The sequence below is a fragment of the Cygnus olor genome, chromosome 21 (genome assembly GCF_009769625.2).
Source record: "Cygnus olor isolate bCygOlo1 chromosome 21, bCygOlo1.pri.v2, whole genome shotgun sequence".
NCBI classification, from domain to species: Eukaryota; Metazoa; Chordata; class Aves; order Anseriformes; family Anatidae; genus Cygnus; species Cygnus olor.
In genome coordinates this window covers 7,410,026-7,434,080 of record NC_049189.1, presented here as the reverse complement: position 1 = coordinate 7,434,080, position 24,055 = coordinate 7,410,026, and the positions used below count along the sequence as shown (strand labels likewise).

Sequence of the window (24,055 nt, the reverse complement as noted above, 5' to 3'; positions counted from 1 at the left end):
GAACAACCATCCATCACAAATAGAGAAGAGATGACTCCATTTATACTGCCAGTACTACTGCTGACAATAGCTGTTGAATCCTTAGAACTGTTACTGAGCATAGAAAATTATACACTGCTGCAGGGATCTACTGAAGACTGGCATTTGTCCCTGAACAAGATGAGATTATCTAAAGGACAAAGCTTTAGGACATAATTATGCTATTGCTTTTAAACACCTTGACAGGAAACAAGAGCAAAATAAATTCTTGAAGGACACCCCAGGCAGCGTGGTAATATCTTACTACCTGTCAGCTGAACCTTTGATAAGCCTACGACAGGTTTCCATTTGTACATCCAGGCCCCTTTTCATACTACACATTTCCATATATTCATGAAGGTGGCGGTTCATGTCACTCTTGGCAGTGGCCAATTCCAGCTGTAAGAAAAGAAAGTCATCAGCCTAAGGTGGGTTGCTAGCAGCTTCTCCCAGCCTCACTCAACTTTACTCACTAGTGGGGATAATAAAGCTGTCCAGATCTAATCCAGAATGCCTGCACAGCATACCCTTAACATCAGAGTGTTGTGTGCTACAAGTGTATTCATCAGCTTACGAAGTGTATTTTAATCAGAGGGCAACACTGTTTTTAAACAGCTCTTACATTCTTTTTTTGCTGCTTGGCATGATGTTTGTCAACATGCAGTAATTAGTGAAAACATATTCTAGACAAGGCAAAGACTGTGAGAAGCTACAGCTGTTGTGTCTGGCAACCTCTGAGGCCATTTCCTGTGAAACATTTCACAGTGTGATGGTGGGGATGCAAGACAAAAAGGGGAAAAAACAGCACACATTTATTCTCTTTGTTCCAAAGGTTCCTCTGCATCAGTTAGATTTATGCTTGGTTAACAGTAGTGCTGTACAGAGAACAGTATTTAGAAAAAAACTCCCAGGATGTGTCTAAGGAAAATACCTTTGCCTTCTTGATATAGATACACATTCCACCTTTCCCATTTGTGCACATGTACACATGCGTAAAAGCCTACCGGACCAGAATACTTCACATGTTTTTATTCATTAGTAATTATTTATTTTGTCATGAATCACTTCCTTACCTCTATCTGCCCTATTGTTTCTTGGTATTCCTTGTCTCTTGTTTTAAAGAAAGACTCTGTTTCATGGATCAAGTTTCCCAGGTTTTCTTCCTGCAGAGCAAATCGAGACACAAAGAATTGTCAAGAAACTAACATGGAATTCAGTGGCAGCATACAGATTTTTCTCATTTAGCCTCACTCAGAAATCCAAGTTCTTATGCTCTTTCATGCAAAGGTGTGTTTTTTTTTTTTAAATGCATGGTTATGCAGACAAGGGATACACCGCTTCTTAAAACTGGCATACAAGGGAAGACATTTTCTCTGATCAAGACTCCAGCAGTTAAACGAATACCTGATACATGCCAAAGAACCAAAAAGCTGCAATTACTGAACCTTTCAGTCTGATCATACTTAAATTAGATTGTAATTGCTGCTCTCCAGGCATGCAACTTGATTTTTTTTTTTCTTTGCATTGACCATCGACCACTTACAGCATGTTCCGGAATTCTTATTTTCTGATTACACACTATTACTCTCCAGACCTTTCCATTTCCATCATCTCACACATATACTCTACATGCCTATTAAAATTCTTTACTTAAACGTTAGAAAAATTAAGCTCACTCCAACACACTTACAAGGAAAATACTGCACTTAAGAACACGCTGCATCCCAAAGGAAGCATCCTGTCAGACAACTCCCTTGTCATCATTACTTTGGATTCACAGTACAGCCCAGGCTACAAAACATACAGCATTATTTCATGCTGCCACAAAGAGACTAAAAGACTGTTTTCCAGTTTAACAATGTCACTATTCTCTTTCAGGTTATTACCTACCTCCCTTTTTCAAAAAAAAAAAAAAAAGCATCAATTTATCACAACTGCACTGATGAGCATTTATTCTGTTACCAATCTTTGACCACAACTGTAGCAGCTTTATCAGGATCACACCTGGGATCAACGTCAGGCTAACCAGCCTATAGTTACAAGAATCATTCCACTTATCCTTTTATGTGCAGAACCGCTTCAAGGAGAAAGGTCATAAAAGAAGGTGGCTACAGCACCACGTAAGAACTTGAAAGGAATAAAGCCAGTGGAAGGAAGATTCAGGCATGTAAAGGACTATATTAAAGACCAGGCACAGACGGAGCCGTCTTTATTCTGAATCTCCATCTACAAGACAAATCTACCCTTTCCTTGTATAATTTTCATTTAGAAGGATTTAAGCTTCTTAAAACCTTTAGAGTTTTTGCATGGAAGGTCTGTGTTCGGCAGTATTCCTCTGATAGCTGTGCTTAAACGTGCACACACGGGTATATGCAAATAAATCTGTCACTAATTCCAGCACATGGCTACACATTATCATTCTGCCACTCTCCCTGCTCAAAAGATGACATACAGTTAAGTATGCTGCCTTCTGCAGTCCTAGCACTTTTAAATAATCTTCGCAGTTTCAGGGTATGCCAGATGATACACAAATGGGAAGATGTAAATTAACACACCCCTGGCAGTCAACACAAGACAATATTCAGGAGACTGCTGCTTCAGCATCTTTATACTGTATCAATGATGGGAGAAGGTAGGATTATTGCCTACCTACTGCTGTCATGCTGCTCAGTAATGCAATAATAGCATCACGTTTAAGACTGCCTGCACAAAGCCAGACCTTGCCATTTCAATCTCTCTTTAGGCCTGCTTAAAAAGGCTCAGGAGTCACTGAATGAGGCAGCATGCAGCCATTAGCTTACTTTGTGTGGGATCTTAAGGATTAAAAGCAAGCTGTTTATTATCCACCAGCATCAGGAGACTCCTATTGACTGGAAAGATGGAAGCACAAAATTCAGAGAAAGCACTAAGAGGATTTTAAAATTAAAGCAAGTTTTCACAGCAGACTAGATCACCAGTCAAAGATCTAAAGGCTCAAATGGCTAAAAGAGCAGCTGAGGGATACAATTTTTTAACAGAACAATTTGAGAAGAAACTGAAACAAACTCACCTCTCCTTGGAGGTCAATTGAAGGATTGCAGTTTGTGAAGTCTTCCCAAAGAAGCAATGTTTCCTCATTCTCCTCCCACGTTAAACTATCACAGTCGTCATCAAAATCAAATGTCTCACGACTGTTAAGGTAACAGAAAAAGCATTAGTGTAAACAGCTCCAGCCCTACCCCTTCAGTCCTTCATTTAACGTTCTAGAAGAAAAAAGAGTTACAAGAACTGAATAGAGAAGACAAAGCAGCTGAAAGTCATGAAATATTTTAAAAACAGGCTTTGCCACTGCCTGCAAGTCCCTTACTCCTGGGCTCTTTGCCACTCCAAAGCAGAATAAGAGAGATCCTTGTTAGCATTCCCCGTTCCTAGTTCTGTCCTCCAGATGGTGCTGCTCGTTAGTTTCCCTTGTTTGCAAAAACCACAAAAGCATTTTAATCTATTCTTTTTATACATGGGAAAAGGAACCCGACCACAGTTTGGGGAATTACACAGGAAACAGCCACTAGAAGACTCCCTGCTGATTTTCATGCTGAAGTTTAGCCAATGATTTTCACTGCAGCACTTACAAACATCAGTTTGAAAAATAACTAAGAAAAAGCTGAACCCCAAAACGATGCACAAGTGAACGTAAGTACATATTATTGAATTGAACAACAAAAGATACCACTAAAGCCACTTAAGACTGAGAAGAACCAGTAGCAGAAGTGACCTTTAACACTTATTTGGTCAAGCTCCTTTAGTACAGTTAGTTGTGCAATAAAGGAAAAAGTTTCAGAAGGCACTCAAGTCCCTCTTGGTTTGAACAGCAGATTAGAGAAACACTAGTAGCTGCTTCTTGTCCTTGTTAAGGAGGTCTGACAAAAATCTGAAGTTGCTTGCAGCAGTAGTCTGCTAATTTCTGACTGATGCATTTTTGTTTCTTTAGTTCATTTCCTTTTAAGCAGATAACATCTCAGTCAGGAAGCTGAGTCCAACATCATCTTTAGGAGGCTGAAGAGATTGGCAAAAGAGCTAAGTCTAGTTGTCTAAACACAACTTCACAAAATAATAAAATAAAGATTTTGGACACATATGATTCTGCCTTTTGCAATTCAATTTCTTCAAATCAGTTCCTTTTTGCAAGAACTATCCTTACCAGAGTGCAGACTCACAGTTCTGACTGCTGCTTTTTTCAGACGCTTTGTTCAACACTGACTGCATTTTGACTTTTTACTGCTTGACGCTTACAGGTTAAGGTCATCATTACAGATCCAAGTTGCATTTAGTTTCTGTTCACCAGGCCAGCTATTTATAACTACCTTCTACATGACAAAGACCCAAAACCCAGAATTACTTAGAAGCGTACTTTTTTCAATAAACCACAAACATTGTTCCAGATCAACCCTATTTGAACATACCAACAAAATTCCTGTGGCACTACATGCCAAATAGACCAAGAGAGAAGCATGTCACTAGAAGGACCAATAAAAACTAGGTATGACAGGACAGGTTTAAAAGCAAAACTAGAAATTAAATACATTACCATCCTAGTGACTAAACTTCAGTCTCTTGCTTTTCTAAAAGATCTATACTCTGTGTGCTGTCACGCTGAATTTTAACAGTGAAGAAGTTAAAAATCCGCATTTATTACCATGAATAAGTGCTAGGACATCTAAAACAAAAGTCCTGACATGAAGAATTACCTACATCATTTGGGCAAAACATGTGAAATAGAGGGAAAAGGGACGAATGGCCTGAAACCAGAATTCGGCAACAGCTGACAACAGGATCTAGTGCTCCTTAGAGAACGTCTTGTATACTCCTACACATTAAATACTGTCCTATGTTGTGCGGGAAAGCACTGGGAATTCTTTCCTCTCCCAGCACAGTCACTGCAGAAGTTGGCAGAAGAGAGAGACATTCAAATGCCACAGAAATCAGACCTAAGGCACTGACTGGGGCTCCCTTTCCCAAAAGAAAGTGGCAGAGACCCTCAGAACTCTGACTAGCCTGTGGCCATCTTCATCATTTCTCAAACAGGAGAACAGTAGGGCATACCACCAGCTAGCTTCCTTAATTGCTTTCTGTAACAGCAAGGTGCAGAGTGTCTCTTCTTGGCTGCCACAAGCTTCCTAACACTCCCATTCTGGGTAAAACTTTAGACAAAATAAATTGAGATTCTTCCAATCCAGGAGAAGAGACCTTACAGCAAGGTTTACAACACTGACATTTCTTGGAATCTATAAACTGTCATCCACTGCTACAACTGATCTTCTGGACATATCCAGCACTGCCATTTGCCTGCAGCTGAATTGAAAAAATCACGAACTTCTCAGAGAAGTTTGAACTAGTTTTGAATTGAGCTTACAGTTACAACATTGCCAAATTGCATCCAGCCCAAAAAGCAGCAAGATTCTTTCTAAAACTCTAAAAATGAATATTTAGCCAAACATACAGCAAATACAGACTCAAGTTTTGTACCTTTTTCTTTAAATGCTTCATCTTTTGCTAGTTAGCAGCTAACAATGTATAAACATCAAGTCTTATTAATTTTTATATTCTCTATAGCTCTCCCTACCTAAGGGAGGAATAAAAAAAATCAGTCTGGTAATTTTATTTGAACTTCTAGTAAACTTTTGAGTACGAACAATGCTGACAGTTCAGGCTCAACTCACAGAGAATACTGGGGGGTAGAAAAAAGTTTCTGAAAGCCTACAGAAACAACTCGAGTTCTGGGATTGTCTGCATTTCAGACAGTTTTCCCCATGTTCTCCACAATACTCACAGCTGATTAAACATACGCTTCATTTCATCCGTGATGTTCAAAGAGCAGCTGACCTCATCGTCAGAGAACCTGCCATTGTCTGCATCCTGTTCAGAGAGGTCGTCATCAGATGCAAGTTTTCGTTCTTTCTTCTTGGAAGCCACCTTAATTGAAGAGAAGAGTAGTAACTGAAGGCTCATTGGAGATGCTGCGCCATGAGTGGCGGAAATAAAAAAAAGGAGAGGCATTACATTTGGGTGAATATAACTGCTCATCAGCTCCCAGGCAATTCAGGGATAGCATGTATTCAAGACAGGAATTGCATCTGTTAGTGAGTGGTGAACACAGAGCACAAGAAAGCAGTTCAAAAATGGCAAAGAGCAAAGCAAGCTGCAGGCTGCCAGAGCTCTACAGACATCTGTCTGTTGACTAACAACCGTCTACAACCTACCAGAGAACATGCAGAGGTTAGAATGATACAGGGTAAAAGCATAAGCTGGCAGGAGCGCCCAGGCAGCAGGCTTGAGAGCAATGACAGAACTCTCCCTCTCCTGCCACCACCACAGGCTGTTGCTCCCATGCTGAACAATCATGAAGAACAGACAAGAAACCTTTTTGGATAGTCTTTATTTCAGGGTCATTCCCACCCCATAAGCAGAGCCAGACCGCTAGTCTTCAGAGTGAGAAGAAGGATTAACTGAACCATGAAAATTCCTGGACAACCTCAAAGGAAATGAAATCTGCAGATGTGCAGAGAATTCAAGGGACAGCCCTGCACAGGGCACAGAGGATCATTTCTTCAGCTGAGGATTGTTAATGCAAGAGATATTCACAGCAGTTTACGGATGGTACCAGAGTCACAAACGCACAGTCTGCTCCCAGCCTACTGTAGCTTTTCTCTAATTGGTATGTGAGCCATCCCTTATCGGTATTGTTCTCCTTGCCTGCTGATCATTTTAACCACTGCATGCTTGACCAAAAGCGCACTTTGCAGTTAGTTACCTTTGAGCAGAAAGACAGAGCAATTCTACTCAGAGACAAGAAGGAACCACTGGCACAAAGCAGTGGCTCAATGTGCTAGAAAAATTGTCTCCAGACAGGAGATTTGGATCTTTCTGGCTTTTTGAAAAAAGCCTCCAAACATTTAGGCAGCTTCACCACAGCCAAAACACACAACCAGTGGAGACCACAAGCATATTTACAGTGTTTTGGTATGGCATTTAGCACACTATATGGCATCACTATACAGAGAAATGCATTGGACTTATTCAGAGACTGAACACAACACTTCGACCAAAGTAGAAGGAAGCTGGGTTAATCACATTGATAGTGCAGGTATGACACAAGACAAACTGCATTGAGAGTTACAGGTTTGCTCTACACAGAGCTGTAACTGCTTACTTCAGGAGAAAATTAAATGACTTTTCCTACTAGCACCAAGGAGCTCAAGGAAAGCAACTAGAGTTTCTGGTCTCACAAAGCAATCGTAACTCACCACCACAGAAGCGTTATTTCTGGCTGTGGAGCTTGAGCCAGAAATAAGAACATTCAGATGACAGTTCTACAAGCTTAACACCTCTCACTTATGAAGAGGAAGCCATTTATACAAACCTAGGCCCTGGAATGCTTTTCCCCCCCCTGCATTCATTGCAGGGTAGGATCAGACTAACAGTATATCTTAGAGATCCTGATATTTATTTTTTTTTAAACTCTCTACATTTTGTGCTTGTAATACTACAGCAGCTTCTGCAGAAGAGAGCTACACTCCAACACCGAAAAAGAAGAAAACATCTATACAAAGAAATTAAAAGAAAAAAAAGCAAGTGACCTGGACCACACTTCTCAACACTGCTCCCTCTTGACCCGTTACTATTTGTCCTATCCTATGGAAAATTCACAGCCTAATCACCTGGAATATCTTGGAAACGTCTTCAGAGTTGCGCTGCTGCGCTACATCACACAGCTTGGCTGTGATATCGATTCGCCGACAGATGTCCATGTCCACCTTCATGGCCTTTTCTTGAATCTTTGTGTCCAGGTCTGTCATGGGCTGCAGGAAGGACAGCAGTGATTATCTTCTATTATTATACAGTTCAGGAAAGCAGAGATACCCCATAGTATCTCTCTAACCCCAGGGCATACCATTCTTAAACAATATCACGTCTTGTTCTCCAGGAAAGGCAGTACATGGACAGTCTAAATAGACTAGACAGCTAACAGAATTAATGTTCATATCCATTTCCAGTAAAATTTCAGCTCAGTGATTTGCCACAGAAAAACCTATACCCGCCCCAAAACAACTTCTATGTATGGCAAAAGTGAACTTTTCTATGGGTCAATAAAGCTTTAAAAATGGAGGAGATAAAACCCTGCTGAGCATGTGTTGAAAAGAGAAGTCTAAAACCTGATGAGTACTCCATACTCCCACAGCTTCAGACAGAAAAAACTATGCCTGCAAGGAGAAGTTGCTTTCAAAACACAATCCAGTTGCTTCCAAAACAACAAAAACTTCACACCTACCATGAAACATAACATCAAGACCGGATCTAGAGAGACCCGCAAAAGCTTGTGACACAGAAAATAATATCCAGATTGACATTAACCTGACTTGCAGCCTGGCAGAAATTCTACGTGAAAAGCATTTTGTTCTGCTTCACTCTGGGCAGTAATTATAAACATAATTTGTAAGAGATACTCCTACTCAGACAGTAAGTACTCCTGCAGCCACATGCAGTCACATAATTCTGTGAAAAGCACAGATGTCCAGCCTAAACAGAACTCACTCTGTTGGAAAGCACCACTTCAATAGCTAGACCAGAAAAACAGAGAAACTCCTTGCAAAGCATTCGTAAATACCAAATCCCCTTTCCACCGAGAAGGTTTGGTTTTGTTTTCTTTGTTTTAAAATATTAGACAGGGTTCTTCTCCAGCTTCTGTCAACCTCCTTTGGACAGCTTTGGGAGGTTTTTATTTTCCAAACAGGTTGAGGAAAAGGAGGCTATAAACAACGCCGCTCTCTAAACACAGTATTATCAACTGAATAAGTAGCAGTGATTCTTATCAACAGGAAGGTAGGAGGCACATGCCAATGTTTTGTGTTTCTCTGCTCTAAATATTTACACGGTGGGATTCAAAAAAGTATTCTCGCTGCTTTCCTTAGGCTCTCTTCCACCTTGCAGCACGCGCAAAGCCCACAGCATGCTTTCTCTCAAGTAGATGTCTGCATTCACCACCACCCTTCTGTACACACTGAACATTTCTCCCTCAGTGAAAAAGTTATAAGCTATGCAGCCCTAACAAGATTCTCCTTTTCACACTGCCTCTAACCAAGCATACCTATTCTTGATTAAACATCAGAAGAAGAGACAGCTAATTGCCAAATTTCACATGAACAGATCTAGTGGCCCTGAGAGAATATGTTTGACATCAGGGAGCAGGTTCTGCAAGCTTATGTAAAGACCGGAGGAAGCAGTTCTAAACAAAATTACTGAATAAGTATGCACAATAGGACATCTTCATTAGACAACTGGCATCAGCACACTACTTCAGTCTTACAGAGAAAGCCACCTTACTTAATGTTCACCTAGTTTATCTTTCCAGATATCCGCACGAGTACAGGATCAGTATGTAAATGCAAGACAAAATTACCCAGTAATGGCCTAAAACATCCCCCAGCTGTGAAGGAAAGTCAGTATCAAACAAGGCATGAGGAAATTCCTGAGTTTTTTTTTTTTTTTTTTTTTTTTTTAATTTTCTCTCAAATCTTAGGCTGACACAGCACTGGAAAAAATCCAAATACCTGAACCATACTGGGTTAACCTCTTCAGGGCTTTCATGAAGGGAGTAGGAACACACACATAGCATTCCTTTTTGACATTACTTCTCCGCACGTTTCAGAGCAAAATCCCTCTCGTTAGAAGTACGTCGTGCTGCATGGTGACTGAACCCTTTCCCCTAAGCTGTGAGTTCTCTATCTTTTTTCCCATGGCTGCAGATTTGAATGCCAGCATTGCCAGCAGTGGAGAATGGGGGAGGGAGGGAAGAGTCCAGGTTATGGGCTAAGCAGCAAGTTAATGCATCTCTACACAGACCAGACAGGAAGCAGGGGGAAGGGTGATCTGTCTGATGCATTAGATCGTAAAGGCAGCCATAATACTAACTACAAAGCAGCACTCACTAAGACCATAACTTTTTTTATGAATGAAGCCATTTGCATGACACACACATTTCACAAAGGCAGTGGGAGGTGGCCACTCTGCTCTCCAGTATACTTACATCACTCATCAGACCCTTAAAGACCACAAGTTCTGCTTTCAGTCTCTCGATCTTTTCATTTAACTCCTCCTGGAGAGCTTCCGCTTCCTGTGCCTCCTGCAAGAGAAAGCACACAAAGAACTAAGAGGCCACAGGGCAATATATGCCTCCTCACTTAACCTCAGGAGGACTGATAAGGCATGTCACCCCGCTCATCTCGCTCGGTCAGAAAAGTCAGCACCTTTCTGCTTCAGCTTCCAAACATTAACACTGTTCTCTAGCATACAGCAAGGCATTCAGCTGCTGTGACTAGAAGAGGGGCTTTTAACCGAAAGACAACTTCTTTTCCAGCGATTAATGGCATAATAGGTGTGGAGAAAGCCTACACCATTTAATACCTACTATGCAAAACTTACCTCCCGCAAGGTTTCCACCATAGATTCCAGACTCATTCTTCTTGTCAGTTCCTCTTCCCATCTGAAAGAGAAGATTTGCAGCAGATGGAGCGTTAACTATCAAGAAAAATATATTTTTTCCAAATCACAAGTCTTCTGATAGCGGTAGGATGATGACAGTTATTTCAAACATCAAGCAGATGGTTCCCCTCACTTGCACACCCTCAAACCAGGAACATAGGTCTATAAAAAAGTAAAAGTGAAATCAGCTCTCACTGGGATCAGTGCCCTTCCTGCTCTTCTGTGCAATATCTGGTTGCAAATCAGGTGGGAAATTTTCAGTGCAATGGGAGGCACTTGAAGTTAAGTTACCCAAATCAACAGTCTCACTATTTACCCGTTCAGTCCAATCAATTTCAACATTTGCATGCCTTCTGCATCAATATCTTCAGGAACCTACTCACCTCAGCCATTTCCCAGCACTACAAGTATCTTTGAATGCAGGATATATATACACTCACTCACAGTACTGAGAGGGTACAAGGAAAGGAATTACACAGTTACAAACTGTACGACTAAACCTTATACTACAAGCATCATTATGTTTGAGCATATTATTGGATTAAGTACAGAAATACCTGGCAGTTCCTCTCTTCAAGCACAAAAATCTTTCAAAAGGTATTTATTGTCAAATGCTGCGTTTTGCTAATTCAAACACAAAGTTCTTGAAAATGTGACTATACACGTTCATACATATGAATATGGTTTGAGCTCAGGAAAAAAAAGAGTAAAATGTGTGCCACTTGTTGAAATAAATAGTAGTGCCACAGGAGACCTGCCCAGTCTATTATAACAATATGAATTATACCCCTGGAAAAAGTTTGTCTGAAACATTTAACACACCAGACAACCAAGAAACAAAAATCCAAACAGTAACTTCACCAAGCAATTCAGCATTCTCCCAGGAAGGCCACCATTCCTTTTTATAGTTGAGCAGAAGCATGATTTTGGCACTGGCAGCGAAGGGGAACCAGGGTCTGATGACTTAGTCTGCGAAGCCTTTGAAGTGTCCATTCAGCAAGCCATCCTGACGAGCAGGTCACACCGTCTGCTCAAATGTGTCACTCCTCAAATCCCTTGGCAAAGCCCGGGGATCCGAAAGCCTACCTAGAAACTTGGGCTGACAGCTGCCATCAAGACATTTTGCTTTCAATAATCCAGTAAATAATGGATACCACACAATTAAAAACACTCCTGTGAGCATAATGCCTAAGTACCATCATAATTATTTCTGTTGCTACTTCCAGGTTTTTTTTTTTTTATATACCTCAACTGAAAATGGCAAACCATGGGACCAAAAAACTATTAAATCATTCTCAAAAATGCTAGGCTGCAAGGTTAAATCTGCCACAACACATCATTTCAGCATATTTACAAATTCACAAAGAAACCTGGTGACAGCTAGATTGCAGGATATTCCCACGGAGGTAGCCGCATACATAAACATCACACTACTCAATACATCTCCGCCTTGGAAGTCTAATCCCATCTGAAATGGAAGCCGGGGAGGACTGTTTCAGCAGTACGGGCTGCAGGCAGCCGTGGTGGCGTTGCACTTTGCTGTCTTCAGGCACCAGCAGAGGCACCTGAACGGGTTACATCTCAATGCAGTAGCACCATGGAGTGCAGCGCCAAGATGACATGCTGGCTACATCCGCTCCTTCCTGCTATTGTGCTGCAGGAATAGCCAGCAAAACAGCATGAGCCCTCCAGTGTACAATCAAAGTTTGATTTATGCAGCAAGACTTGTGCATATTTCTACCGGCAAGGATTTGCTGCCAAGCAGAGTAAAATATTTAGGCTGAAATCTGCATTTGTCATCAAATGTTTTAGCTTGTATTTCCATAACCTATTTGTTTTTTGACTACTAATTACATGTACGTTCCCGTAAAAATAGTAACTTTGCTTTTCAGATTTAATATTAAAGTCAAGAAGGTGAAATTAATTAAAGTAGTCAATTAGGTTCGCAATCTGTAAGATAACCTCCTTCTGTTACAGAAGGAGTGTTGCATGGCTTTAATCATTCCTTCTGGTCTTCCTGCCAGCAGGCTGTCATTTGTGGATGCAAGGCAAAGCAGACATTGCAGGAACTGATATGCTGCTGCTTCTCAAGGCTTTAACTGCTGAAATCAGGAATACCAGCTGCATTCAGGTTATCCTGCTGTATTATTTGCATTCCTACAGTACACTGTGCGTTCTGCAGAGAGGGATGTATTTTTGGAAGACCTATTTGCGTATTTTTACTGACTACGCCAAAAAGCTAGCAAAAAGGATTAGCATTCCTCCCTAGCAGTTCAGCCGTTCTGGGCAGCTGCCAAAATTACGCATCTCAAAGTCTGCTCAGACTAACCTTCCTCATCCTGCAAGAATTCCAGTAGTTCCATTTCTTCTTTGTGCCAGTTAAAGTGCGTTTCACAGAACAGTGATTTACAGCCCTAATTCCCTTCTGCCAGACTCAGAGAGGAAAAGGCTGCCTTCTTTACACACACCACAACACCCCAACCCCCAACTTTGCTCTGGGTTCTGTTTCTCTTAATTATATGAACAATCAGGTCATTTTTAACCAAAAAGTTCACACCTGGCAGAAGAAAAGAATTCATGCTGGACTGATAATAAGGGTCCTGCTAATCATTAATATCACATTGTAAACCTCAGAACACATTTTTCCCACCCACCATTGAGCTGACTTACATCATTTAACAGCTGAAAATGTCAGCCTTACTTTTTCCTCACACTTAAACCTCAGCAGACTCTGCAGGGAAGACAGGAAGAAGGCTGGGAAAGTAGAGGGTGACAATGGGACAGGAGATTAATTCTCCATTTAAACTTCCAAGCAAGTGAGACAATAGAAAGATTGCTCATTCATATGATCATTCGCTACTTGCTGTAACACACAGGACTTTAAAAGGGACCTTGGCAGCTGCTGCTACTACACGCTCCAACAAATGCTCCAGTAAGTAGTCAGTCAGCAGGCTGCCGAGAAGATGCTAACTATGGCGCTGACGTCTTTTAATACTCAACATGCTCTAAGTTATTCTCCCAGTATTCTATGCTAATCAACATCATCTTCCTCCGTCACTGTTTTAAAGCAGATGTGGTCTTCCACAAGGCTTAATCCCAGCAGGTTGCGGGTGCCCTCTGTTTCTCAGCAAAAAGCAGCAGTGATGCCACTTAGGTGTGCAGCCTAGGATGTCCACAAAAGGCTCGAAGCCTGGTGCTCCCTTCACCTGAAGGGAGAGCAGATCAAGGACAGACGGACAGGCAACTGCTCCACTGGAAAGCCACAGGAGAAGCAGTGACAGGAATAAGGAGGACTACAATGCCCAAAAGAAAATGGCTGTGCATGCTACAGGCTAAAGACCATCAGTCTTATATATTTGCAGCAGCATATCAAATAGACAGCTGCTCTTGCTTGTCTCACATACACTTATTTCTTGGCTCAGACGCATCAATTGCTATGATTTCCAGCTGCATCCAAAATCTTTTTTCTGACCCTGAAATGTAAACATCACCATCCAGATCTACCGGACTTCAGAGCTTCTCTGTTTTGTTTTATTCTCGGCTCCTTCTAAAAGGAAAGAAAAAAACAGAAATACGAATTTCAAGTCTAATCAAGCTTTTCTCCATCTTCCCCACCTACAAGGATGTTTTAGTCATAACCATCACCCACCCACCCCCAAAAAAGGGCTAGTCTGCATTTGAGCAGTCACGGACCTTTTCCCCTCTTACCAGATGTGACATATTACATTCCAGCAGCATTCAGTCACTGCAGCTTCGGGCCCCAAACTACTTCTGCAGTCCTGTGATTAAGAGTAAGTGTCTTACATAGCTTAGAGGAGAACAAAGGATGTTTGCTCTCTTTAAAGGGAAAAGCTATGTTACGGGGATATTAGACAAACAGTACACATGAATAGTCAGCTACGCTTAAGGTTGCTTAAAGCCTTATTCTTGTAAATCTGAGTCACACCGAAAAGTTGTGCGTTTCCCCGGGAATTGGAAGGGCAGCTATGAGTTCACCAATACTAACGCTTTCTGCTAAACAGAAGACAGCAGATGGAGACATCTCAAGAAGGCGAATATCCCCTAAAAGCTTCTTTAACATTTTCCAATCCTAGTGTTCATAGATTTAAACTGAGCAGACTCTCTTGACAAAACCAACTTCAAGACAGTATCCCACTCCTGAATACCTGCATCAGTGAACACAAATTTTGTCCTTTCTTCTCTCCCAGTATCACCAAATCAAATTTCATAATACACACTGGTGAAGAGAATTCCCCATTGGAGTAGACTCACAAAACCTCTTTAGGACAGAAAGTTTTTGAGAAATTTGCCTTTCCAAAAGCAGTTCAGTAATTTTCTTTCAAAAATACAGGATTTTTAGATGCAAGTACAATATAATTTAGACAACACACTCACGAAGTATGACAGATATAAACCTACAACTTCAGATATGTTTTTGCTCAAGGCAGAAAGGCACGAATAGACTAGCTGATAGTTAATTATGCCTGATGGTATCAACTGCACTATTTCCTTCATTGAAAATATCCTTCCTTAAGGAAGCCTAACAAAAAAAAAAAACAGACCAAGAAAAAACATTTACAGTGGTCTAAGAACATGAATGGTCCCCTGCCATTTTCTCAGGTACAGACTTTGAAGCTTTTAACTCTGCTTTGTTTGTGAGGGAGCACCTTCCCATCAGTTCGCAGGGAGGAAAGCAGCCACAGAAAGGAAGACCAAATTGCTTGAATGCTTAAGTCCACACCAGGAACGAAAGGGTGTATTTGAACAACAGCCGTAAAATGCTCATGAAAATACATGATTCCTGAAGACAAACATACTGATGAATATGTTGATGAAGATAAAACTTATTGGTGACTATGAATGCTGCCCCATCCCTGGAAGTGCCTGAGGCCATGCTGGATGGGGCTTTCAGCAACATGATGTAGCATGAGGTCTCCCTGCCTATGGCAGGGGGTTGGAACTAAGTGATCTTTAAGGTCCCTTCCAACCCAAACCACTCTGTGGTTCTGTGATTCTATGAACTCACCGTGCCATCTCAGGGAAAAACATCGTGTTCTCATCCATGCTAAAACACCACTATTCCATTTTTGGCATGAGATGCACCCAACCTTACTCATCCCTAAGATATGAAGCACCTAAGATGCATTCTCTGATGCACCACACCTGCAAGGAAATGGAGAAAACACCCATCCCATTGCAGGACCGAGTAATTACACCCCTGGTGGTGCCGTCACCGCTTAGAGACACGTCTCTGTGCTCGCTTTCCTTTGTGGCAGCACTGCTTGTTCCTTTGTGCTTTCAGATCTTTCTGACGCCCATACGCTGTTTATGGGAACTCCAAATGGCAAGGCGTGCTGCACGGCTCACCAGCGCTGGCACGAGATTTAACACTTCACACACACAAGCCTAACCAATGTAATCATCTCAGATTACTCACAGAAGTTACGTGCTGCCTCTCGTTGCGTGGCTGTAGGAACATGCCCATTAATCCCCTCTCCAGCACCTAGATAATAACTATCAACATTACAGTTTGTAACTCTGCTTATTATACTCTGATTTCATCTGAATCGACTTAACGGCCCCTCAGAAGTACAAACTTACGATGCTTACACAAAAGGATCCACAGCCTAATCCTGTAAATGGCCAGAGGGAGAAATCTGGGCAGGGCACACCGCTTAAGAGGAACACACTGTGGTACCTTGGGAGAGGAAAGCATCGTATTCAAGACTTTCTGAACAGATGCAAACAAACTTTACGATACTAAAACCCTGCTGCAGCATCAGTCTCTGTTTACCCATTCGCCAGATATCAAATGGTGTTTCTCAATCAAGAGCAGAACCCACATTTATAATCTCATGGAACCATTCCTCATTCTCGAAGGCAGACTTGGATTGTAAATACAGATAGTCATCTACATGCTCTCATTAGCTCAGAAAACCTGAACCATCCAAGATGGATTTCATTAAAAAAAAACAAAAAAAAAAACTTCTACAACGCTTTCTTCTATCTTCTTTTTTAAGGAAAAAAAAGCTAGCCAACAATGCGCCATTCTCTCTGCTTTTAGAATCCTGGCTTAAGAGTTCATTTTTCCATCCACTCTCAGTTTTGCACTGAACTAGGTGCAAGGTTGCATTAAACAATTAGCTTACTAACAAACGTTACCTCGATTACATGTGCATTTGTAAGGTACTGTAAGACAGGCATTCTCCTAAATTATCCCAAGCACGGGCCATTTTGATCCCACATGCCCTGACTTCTTATTGAAGCAAATTAAATGTTAGTTGATGGGCTCCATGTAAAACGTATTAATTTAACGTGAATGTCTTGATTCCATTAAAGCCTGGCTCTAAAACAACAGCAGCACTGGAATGAAGTCATCTGTTGCTTGCAATCAGCAGGAAAGCATCCGCTTCACACAAGTCTCAGAGTCTCCTTGCTAGAAGTCTGTCACTGCAGCATCACATTTCCCAAACATCAGAGTAAGGGGGGAACCTGTTATCCTCAAACCTGTAGCAATGGTCTAGATTATACAGGTAAATTCACTGTGTAGCAGAACTCATGCCCTTCATGCTGCTAAAACTCAGGGGGTTCACTACAAAGAAAAGGTTAATATCAAAGCTCTGTTCTAGACTCATGCTCTACTTAAAACAGCATGCAGGTCTTTGAACAACAGCAATTTCTTGTGAAGAGAATTACTGAAAGAACTTACTCTACAGGAAAACACTGCATAATTATACCTTCTGATTACATTCACCTGGAATGATGATCAAGACTTTTAATGGAACCACAATAAATATCATCTGTAAGTTCATTAAGTTCATTAAGCCATGCATAATGTCACAAGAGTTTAACAACTTCAAGCAGAAGCAACAGCCGTGCCTGCATTCCTTTAGAGAGCAAATAATGGCGCTTTTAATACATTAGGAGGATCTACGTGTAATCGTGCCATCTTCATAGCAACATTAAATACATTTTAAACTACATAGCTACAAGACACACGCTTCTGCATGACATATTCTTGCAAACACTGAACTGAAAGAGCAGTTTTCAATCTAAGGTATCTTTTGATACCTGTACGCAGCCTCAAACACAGAAGCCCATCAACACAGACACAAGATACTTATTCGAAATAGGTCTAATACAGCATGTGAGGCTGCTGTCAGTTGTTTTCACAATATTTCACAACTACCTGACAGAGAAAGCACCTATAGAGAACTCCTATCCTTACAAAGGAATTTGCACTATGCTGTGCAAAAAAAAAATCCTTAAAGGAAAAAAAATCCTTGAAGGCCTGCCATTTACCAACGCGTCCAAGGCCAGTAATGTTGGTAGTTTATTTCTACATCACTTAATAACAAATGCACTTGAAATGCTTCTTCCTCAAAAGAAATTATGAGCTTTTTTCCACTGTATGTGGATGAAGAAATAGCGTAAAAGAGATAAGGGTATCTAGCTCACTGCTGCCCAGCTTTCTCTTTAAGCCAAGCCAGACTCTTTGACTCACTCTCAAAGGTGTTTGAATTCTGAATTGGACAAGTGTCATGCAAAGAAGTCTTGTTTTCCCTTGCATTTGTAATCTAATCAGCATCCTAGTTGCTAACCCCTTCCATAGGAGAGAGTCCAGTAGACAAGTAAGAAGTAGAAGTAGACAAGTAAGTTACTTTCATTGGAGAGGAAGATTCTGTAGAACTTCCTCCTTCCCTAGGTACTGCCCATTCTTCACTTCTCAAAACCCATTTCAAATCCTCCTCAAGAGGAAGATCATACCCATGACAACATAACCCAAACCTCTGTATCATAGACCTGCCTATTCTGCAGCTGCAAGTGATTTTATATATTGACTAACACATTAAGCCTCTGAGAAGTGTTCCCAACCACACCTATCAACAATGGCCAGGATTACACCCTCCCAGAATGAACCTGATTAGGTAAGGTAATTTTTTTTTTTCCATGTGATCTTAACAGCATCTTTACATTTCTGCATAGCTGTTCTGCTACTCCAGTTCATATCAGGCACATGGCAATTGCAACTGCTCTGGAGGAACTGAGTTTTCACACTTTACGAAGCAAAACCACAAAAGGCCTCTGTGTATTCAGTATTTATGAAGTATCCATATGCTAGAATCCGAGTATAATTAGAACCACATTTATCACTAGAGTTCTCCACACCTTAAACTAGTGTGCTGACCATAGGCACACAACCATTTCCTGCAGCCTGCAGAAAGAGATTTCTGCTAGGTCATAAACTGCTCTGGCTGATAAGATACCAGCAGATTGCAAGCTCTTGAAACAAGGCTTACGATGTAATTCATGATATGTTAACTGTTATATCAGGTAAACTAAACACTGCTTTCCGTATCCTCCTCTTATGTTTGCCAGGGCAGCAAACAGCTCTACAAATCTGTGCCTCACCGACCTGCACAAACACAACAAAGAACAGATCGAGCTGTATTTACTTTGCGCAGAGGAGTGGGCACAGACAGTCTGCAGCAAGGGGTTCCAGGCAGGATCAGCACTTTCTGTTTTCTACTTGGCATCAACAGCTTAAATTCATTTTTCACCCCTGTCAAAATCTTCTTGACAGTGTTTATAACGCCTGATCAAATATACTAGTCTTAAGCATGAGCAAATAATTCTGCAGCGTGGCTCTATTGCAGTTTTTGACAGCTGAAATGCATTTTTTTCACTGGTATAACAGACCCCCAGGAAGGGGAGAGGGATTTGTGCAGTAACATGAGAACGTGGGGACTCTTCCTGCCTTCCATTTTCCAGTAAGCTTTGTGGTAACTGAAGCTAGCCCAGTTCAGTTTCTAACAAAAGAGCCTTGTGAAAAAAAACAATCCAGGAAAATGCACGGCCTACAAGCTCAGCTTGTGAGCTAGCTTTCCTAGGGGGGTGGGCAAGGGCATAAGCATTTCCTCTATTTAAAAAAGGAAAAGAAGCCAAGAGCACAAGGTAAGGACAAAACAATTAGAAAAAACAATACCAATAGCCCCAGACTAGGCAAAGATGTAAGAAGATGCAAGGGGGAAAATACACTATGCAGAAGACGAACCACTTGAAAGCCTACATCTAAGCTGCTCCCCACTGAAAAAGACAAAATTTACGGTTAACTTAAAATTTTCAGCTACTAAGATCAGTCCTTAGACAGCCTGACAGCTATCAGAAACATATCAGAAATGTGAGCTGCAGAACCATTAAATTAGCTAAGATATCGACTTCCAGCAGGCTTCTCTGTCGTTAGGGTAGGTAGCTACTATTCCCTACCCCAACAGGGCACTCCGTGTCTATACCGAGTCTGCAGACCCCCTGGTGAGCAGGACTTCCAGGGCCACATCTCCGTGCCTCCAGGATAACTGCAGCAGCACTTTAGTGTGTAAGTACAAGTCAGACAGACTGTTAGTTTGCTTGACAAGTCAGCTCTGATTCCAGGAATTTGATGCAGCCCACACATGGCATAATAAACATGATTAGGTCAATCTACGAAACATCTGATCAGATTTATACCAAAATACCCATACGACATAGATCAATACAGCAGACACTTTCGGAAGGATGAGAATCAGAGCATTAAACGTTGGGTTTCTTTTTTAGCTCAACTGGGCAGAAAAGAAAAAAGACATATTTGTGAAGATTTTACTGCAGCCTAGGTAGCTACTACATCAGTCTTTCTGGGACAACACTCAAGTTCTCAGTTCTCTTCCTCTTGTATAAGTCAAGTGCAAGGCATTTCCCTCATTTTGTAGGTATATCCGCTTATTTTTCCTCTATGTATATATATATTTCTATTAGCAATAAAGAGGAAATTTAAGAAGATAGACACATCCTGATTTCACCATATCGGAGGACAGCATCATCTTTTCAAGGCTGTTTCAGCTCCTTCCAACACTGCTATTTATTTATTTATTTATTTCATTTCCCTCCAAGAGGTCTCACGGTGCCAAAGAGCGCTCGCTGGGCCAGCAACCACTGACAAGCACAGTTATAAAACAAAGAGGAAAGACCAAGCTCCGAAAGAAACGCAATTCTACACAGACCAAAGCCATCTCCAGGCCCCTTTTTAGTGCTCCAGGCTCACTCTCAGCCCCTAGCCGTGCTTGTGACAGTCAGTTTCATCCGATCAAGCTGTTCTAGAAGACGCAGCCACACGCTCCTTTCTCCACACCACGTGGCAAACCCTCAGCCCACAAAACAGCTCTGCGTACTCCCAGGCCTGCAGAAGACAACTGTAAGCACGGCTTATGAAACAGCCACAGCAAGAGCACTGCATTCCTGTGAAACTGTTGTCATAACTGCAGATAAAGTAATTACTTTGACTCATTTTGAAACAGGTAATCTGAAAAGCACAGGATTACATGACTGTATACCGCTGCTAGCTACAAGTTAATTATCAAACCCTGAATTCCCATGTAAGGAAATCTCTAACAAACACAAGTATTACAAACGTCATGCATTAAAGACAACCGATCACGTATAGAAATTTATTTTACAACTCCACCCATGAACAAGATACGATTTTATGGTAGTTAGTATGGCAGACATTCAGGTGCTTGGTCCTAACATTCTGGCACATGCATACTAATAAACTCACTGTGAAATTCAGCTGAGTAAACTCATTATTCCTGACTAATGACCATTCTCTTCAAAGACAATATTTCCAAAATACAGTGACAGATGCCATAAAACTCAAGTGAAAGACAAAAAACGGAATGGAGACTACAAGCCTGAAGAAGTACTGATTGTTTCTTTCATATATTTATATATATATATGTGTGTGTGTGTTTGTTTTTTGTTTTTTTTTGTTTTTTTTTTTTTTTTTACACTTCCTACAAAAATAAAAAAGCTACCCATTATCCTGTGCTCCTCCTGAGTAACTGCTTTATGTTTACCTACCCTGCTACAGGGTGGCAAGTGGGGTGTTAAATTTCATTATTCGGGTCTCATGTAGACAGGTACAAACAGGCATCTTGGAGCAAATGAGAAGCAGAAGTTCGACATCTTGAAATAGTTGTTTTTTCCTAACCCTACAATAGCAGGGCAGGAAACAGTAGCCCAACCAATGCTTTTAAATCACATTGCAATTACTGCATAGACTATTCAGCATCTCAGATTCTTTGAGTCAACATGCAGAAAAAGCCTGGTACAAGTGTTAATGTGAAAAACTTGTAGAACTGTGGTCTACTGCACTGAAAAGGTCGGGCAAAACAAGCTTTTAGAGACCCTGCACGGACAAAGGGGACTCTCAACTGTGGAATACAGTATGCTATTATCGTTGTCCCAAAAAAGCCATGTGATTCCTTTGGACAGCTCATCTCCACCATCCACATCATTACTGAAATGAATACAGGCTATAGCATAACAGAACAGAGCAAGAAAAGTTTCTTCATCAAATTGTAAGGTAGGATGTTTATAAGGGAGTTACCAAGAATACTTCAGCACTCAGTTTCAGGAACAAAACTGCGCAATGAAAAGGGATTATTATAACTGACTCATGTTATAATCACAGAAGAATCCATCCATTGTTTAAGGAAACTTAAAAATTGCTTAATGCTCTTAATTTAATCAAATATATTCAAACAGCAGAAGATAGGCACCAGCATGCCTGTCCCAGAGTCTGATGCCATGCTGGCTTAAAAAAAATAATCAACAGCCTTATTCCAGGCCTTCTATGCAGTTTTAATAGGTCCTTCCCTAAGATTTAAGATGACTAATATTAGTATTTTAGAAAAAAATAGTGTGCAGTTTACAGTTAAGTAGTGTGAAGCAAACATTTACAATAAATAAAGGCTTTCTGCAGCCAGCTGCCAAAAGTGTGGTTTTTCAACTCCTATCCTCCATGCTAAAATTTTTAACCAGTGATCTGATCTTGATGTCCTGTGGTTTTTAACACAAGAAGGTCCCATCCTGTTTCTCTTTTCTCTAGCATACTCATGTCTAACTCTCAGCCCTTTACCAGCTCAGCACATTACCACTAAAGTAATATAAAGTACCCATTAATAAACCTAACAGGTTAGTGAAAGTATTACCAGTAGAGAGGACAACGCCAGACCTTGCTCTGACTTGTTTCTGGAGCCAAGAGCTTCCAACTTCTAAAATCTAGCACACAAGGCTTGAGCTGATTTTCACCTTCTCCCTCTATTCCTCCAGCTGCACAACATCAATACAGTTTTTCCCCCACAAGACAGCTGTATTCATCTTTCCCTAACCATTTTATCCTATCCTTTTACGTCTAGCTCTCAGTTCTCTTTCTTGTATTTTTGTTTGTTTTTTAAATCCCCAGGAAAACAGGAGACTCTTCAAGAGGCGGTAAAAATATTGGTATGAAAAGAATGTTTTTGGGTGGTAGGAAAAGAAGAAAAAGTAAGGCATGCAGTAAAAACATTTGAAGTCTACTTGTGGTGAAGAGTGCTTACTGTATCAAAAAAGTACAGCTCTATACAGTTCTAGTCTTGTAGCAACTCTGAAAAGATGTCAGAAGTGCACTCCGATATGCCATCACCATTTTAAAAATACATTTGTATTTTTATGGTGTTCAGGACATTCTACTTGTAATGTCCCACCTCCTTCTGCTGCTGAGAGCTCTCAGCAAAACACAGCCACCTTGCCAGAAGTCTGGCAGCTGAGGAGACAAGTAGTTACAGAAGAGATTTAGAGCCATAATAAGATCTAACGCTAAGCTGTCGGAAAGTACAGGCAAACTTCTGTGGCATGAATTTCCCTTCTATTTTGTATAAACACCTAATGAAAGCTTTCATGAATGTCCTCTTGGAGGCTGCCAAGTTAAAATAGTACATTATCTCAGCTGATGCACATGACTACATGGAAGATCCTTACATCACAGCTCTAAGGAGTAATCTAGCAAGCTTTTAACTACAGGAAATTTTTCCCATGTAGGGTGAATAATATTTCTTTTCAATACTGCCTCAGGACTTCATGGCAATCTGCTACTAAGTGGAAACCCTGGATGCCTTGAGTAATGCAGCTGCACTGCGGGTCTCCTGCTCTCTAGATAGAGCAGGGATTTTCTGGCACTGGAACTTTTATGCTCACTTTGGGTCTGCGGGCTCCAAGTTGAGTTCCACTGCACGCATCCAGCTAGGTGTCTCCTGAAGAGGTGCTTTCACAGTAAGCCACCATGAAGGCCAGTCTTACTCTGCAGAGCAAACCAAAAATGTCTGCACAATTTCCACAGTTAACAGCTGAAAGAAATCCCCCTGAAGTCAATGGCCTTTCTAAAGGAATGCTTTCAGGAATACAACAGACTAAATAGCACGTGTTGTTTCTCTCTTACTTCTAAGGTCACCAGCTAGCCCAAATGCATCACTGTCACTGCACAAAATGATCACAAAAAGCACCTTTTTCAACACCTACTGCAAGCTACTAACACAACAAATCTACCTCCTTTTCCACAGATATTTGCATCTTCTCTAGATCAACATTCCAGCCAATGATCCATTTTGGGGATGCATCGATACTTTTCTGTTAAGAGACAACGCACCTAAATGTACAACAAGCTAAGGTG

The 24,055-nt window shown here is 41.1% G+C and overlaps 1 protein-coding gene across 2 annotated transcripts in view; it reads right to left on the bottom strand.

Annotated features, from left to right (window-relative positions):
* The window catches only part of IFFO2 (intermediate filament family orphan 2), a 42,982-nt gene that overhangs the window by 6,991 nt on the left and 11,936 nt on the right, over positions 1–24,055 (bottom strand). The window contains exons 2-8 of one of the 2 annotated variants that reach the window (XM_040533980.1): positions 10,474–10,534; positions 10,079–10,174; positions 7,713–7,853; positions 5,825–5,967; positions 3,068–3,188; positions 1,092–1,181; positions 287–417 (exon numbers count right to left, since the gene is read on the bottom strand). In XM_040533980.1, the coding sequence (XP_040389914.1) occupies positions 287–417; positions 1,092–1,181; positions 3,068–3,188; positions 5,825–5,967; positions 7,713–7,853; positions 10,079–10,174; positions 10,474–10,534 (783 nt within the window). The remainder of the gene's footprint in view (positions 1–286; positions 418–1,091; positions 1,182–3,067; positions 3,189–5,824; positions 5,968–7,712; positions 7,854–10,078; positions 10,175–10,473; positions 10,535–24,055) is intronic. The other variant, XM_040533981.1, reaches the window with a different exon arrangement.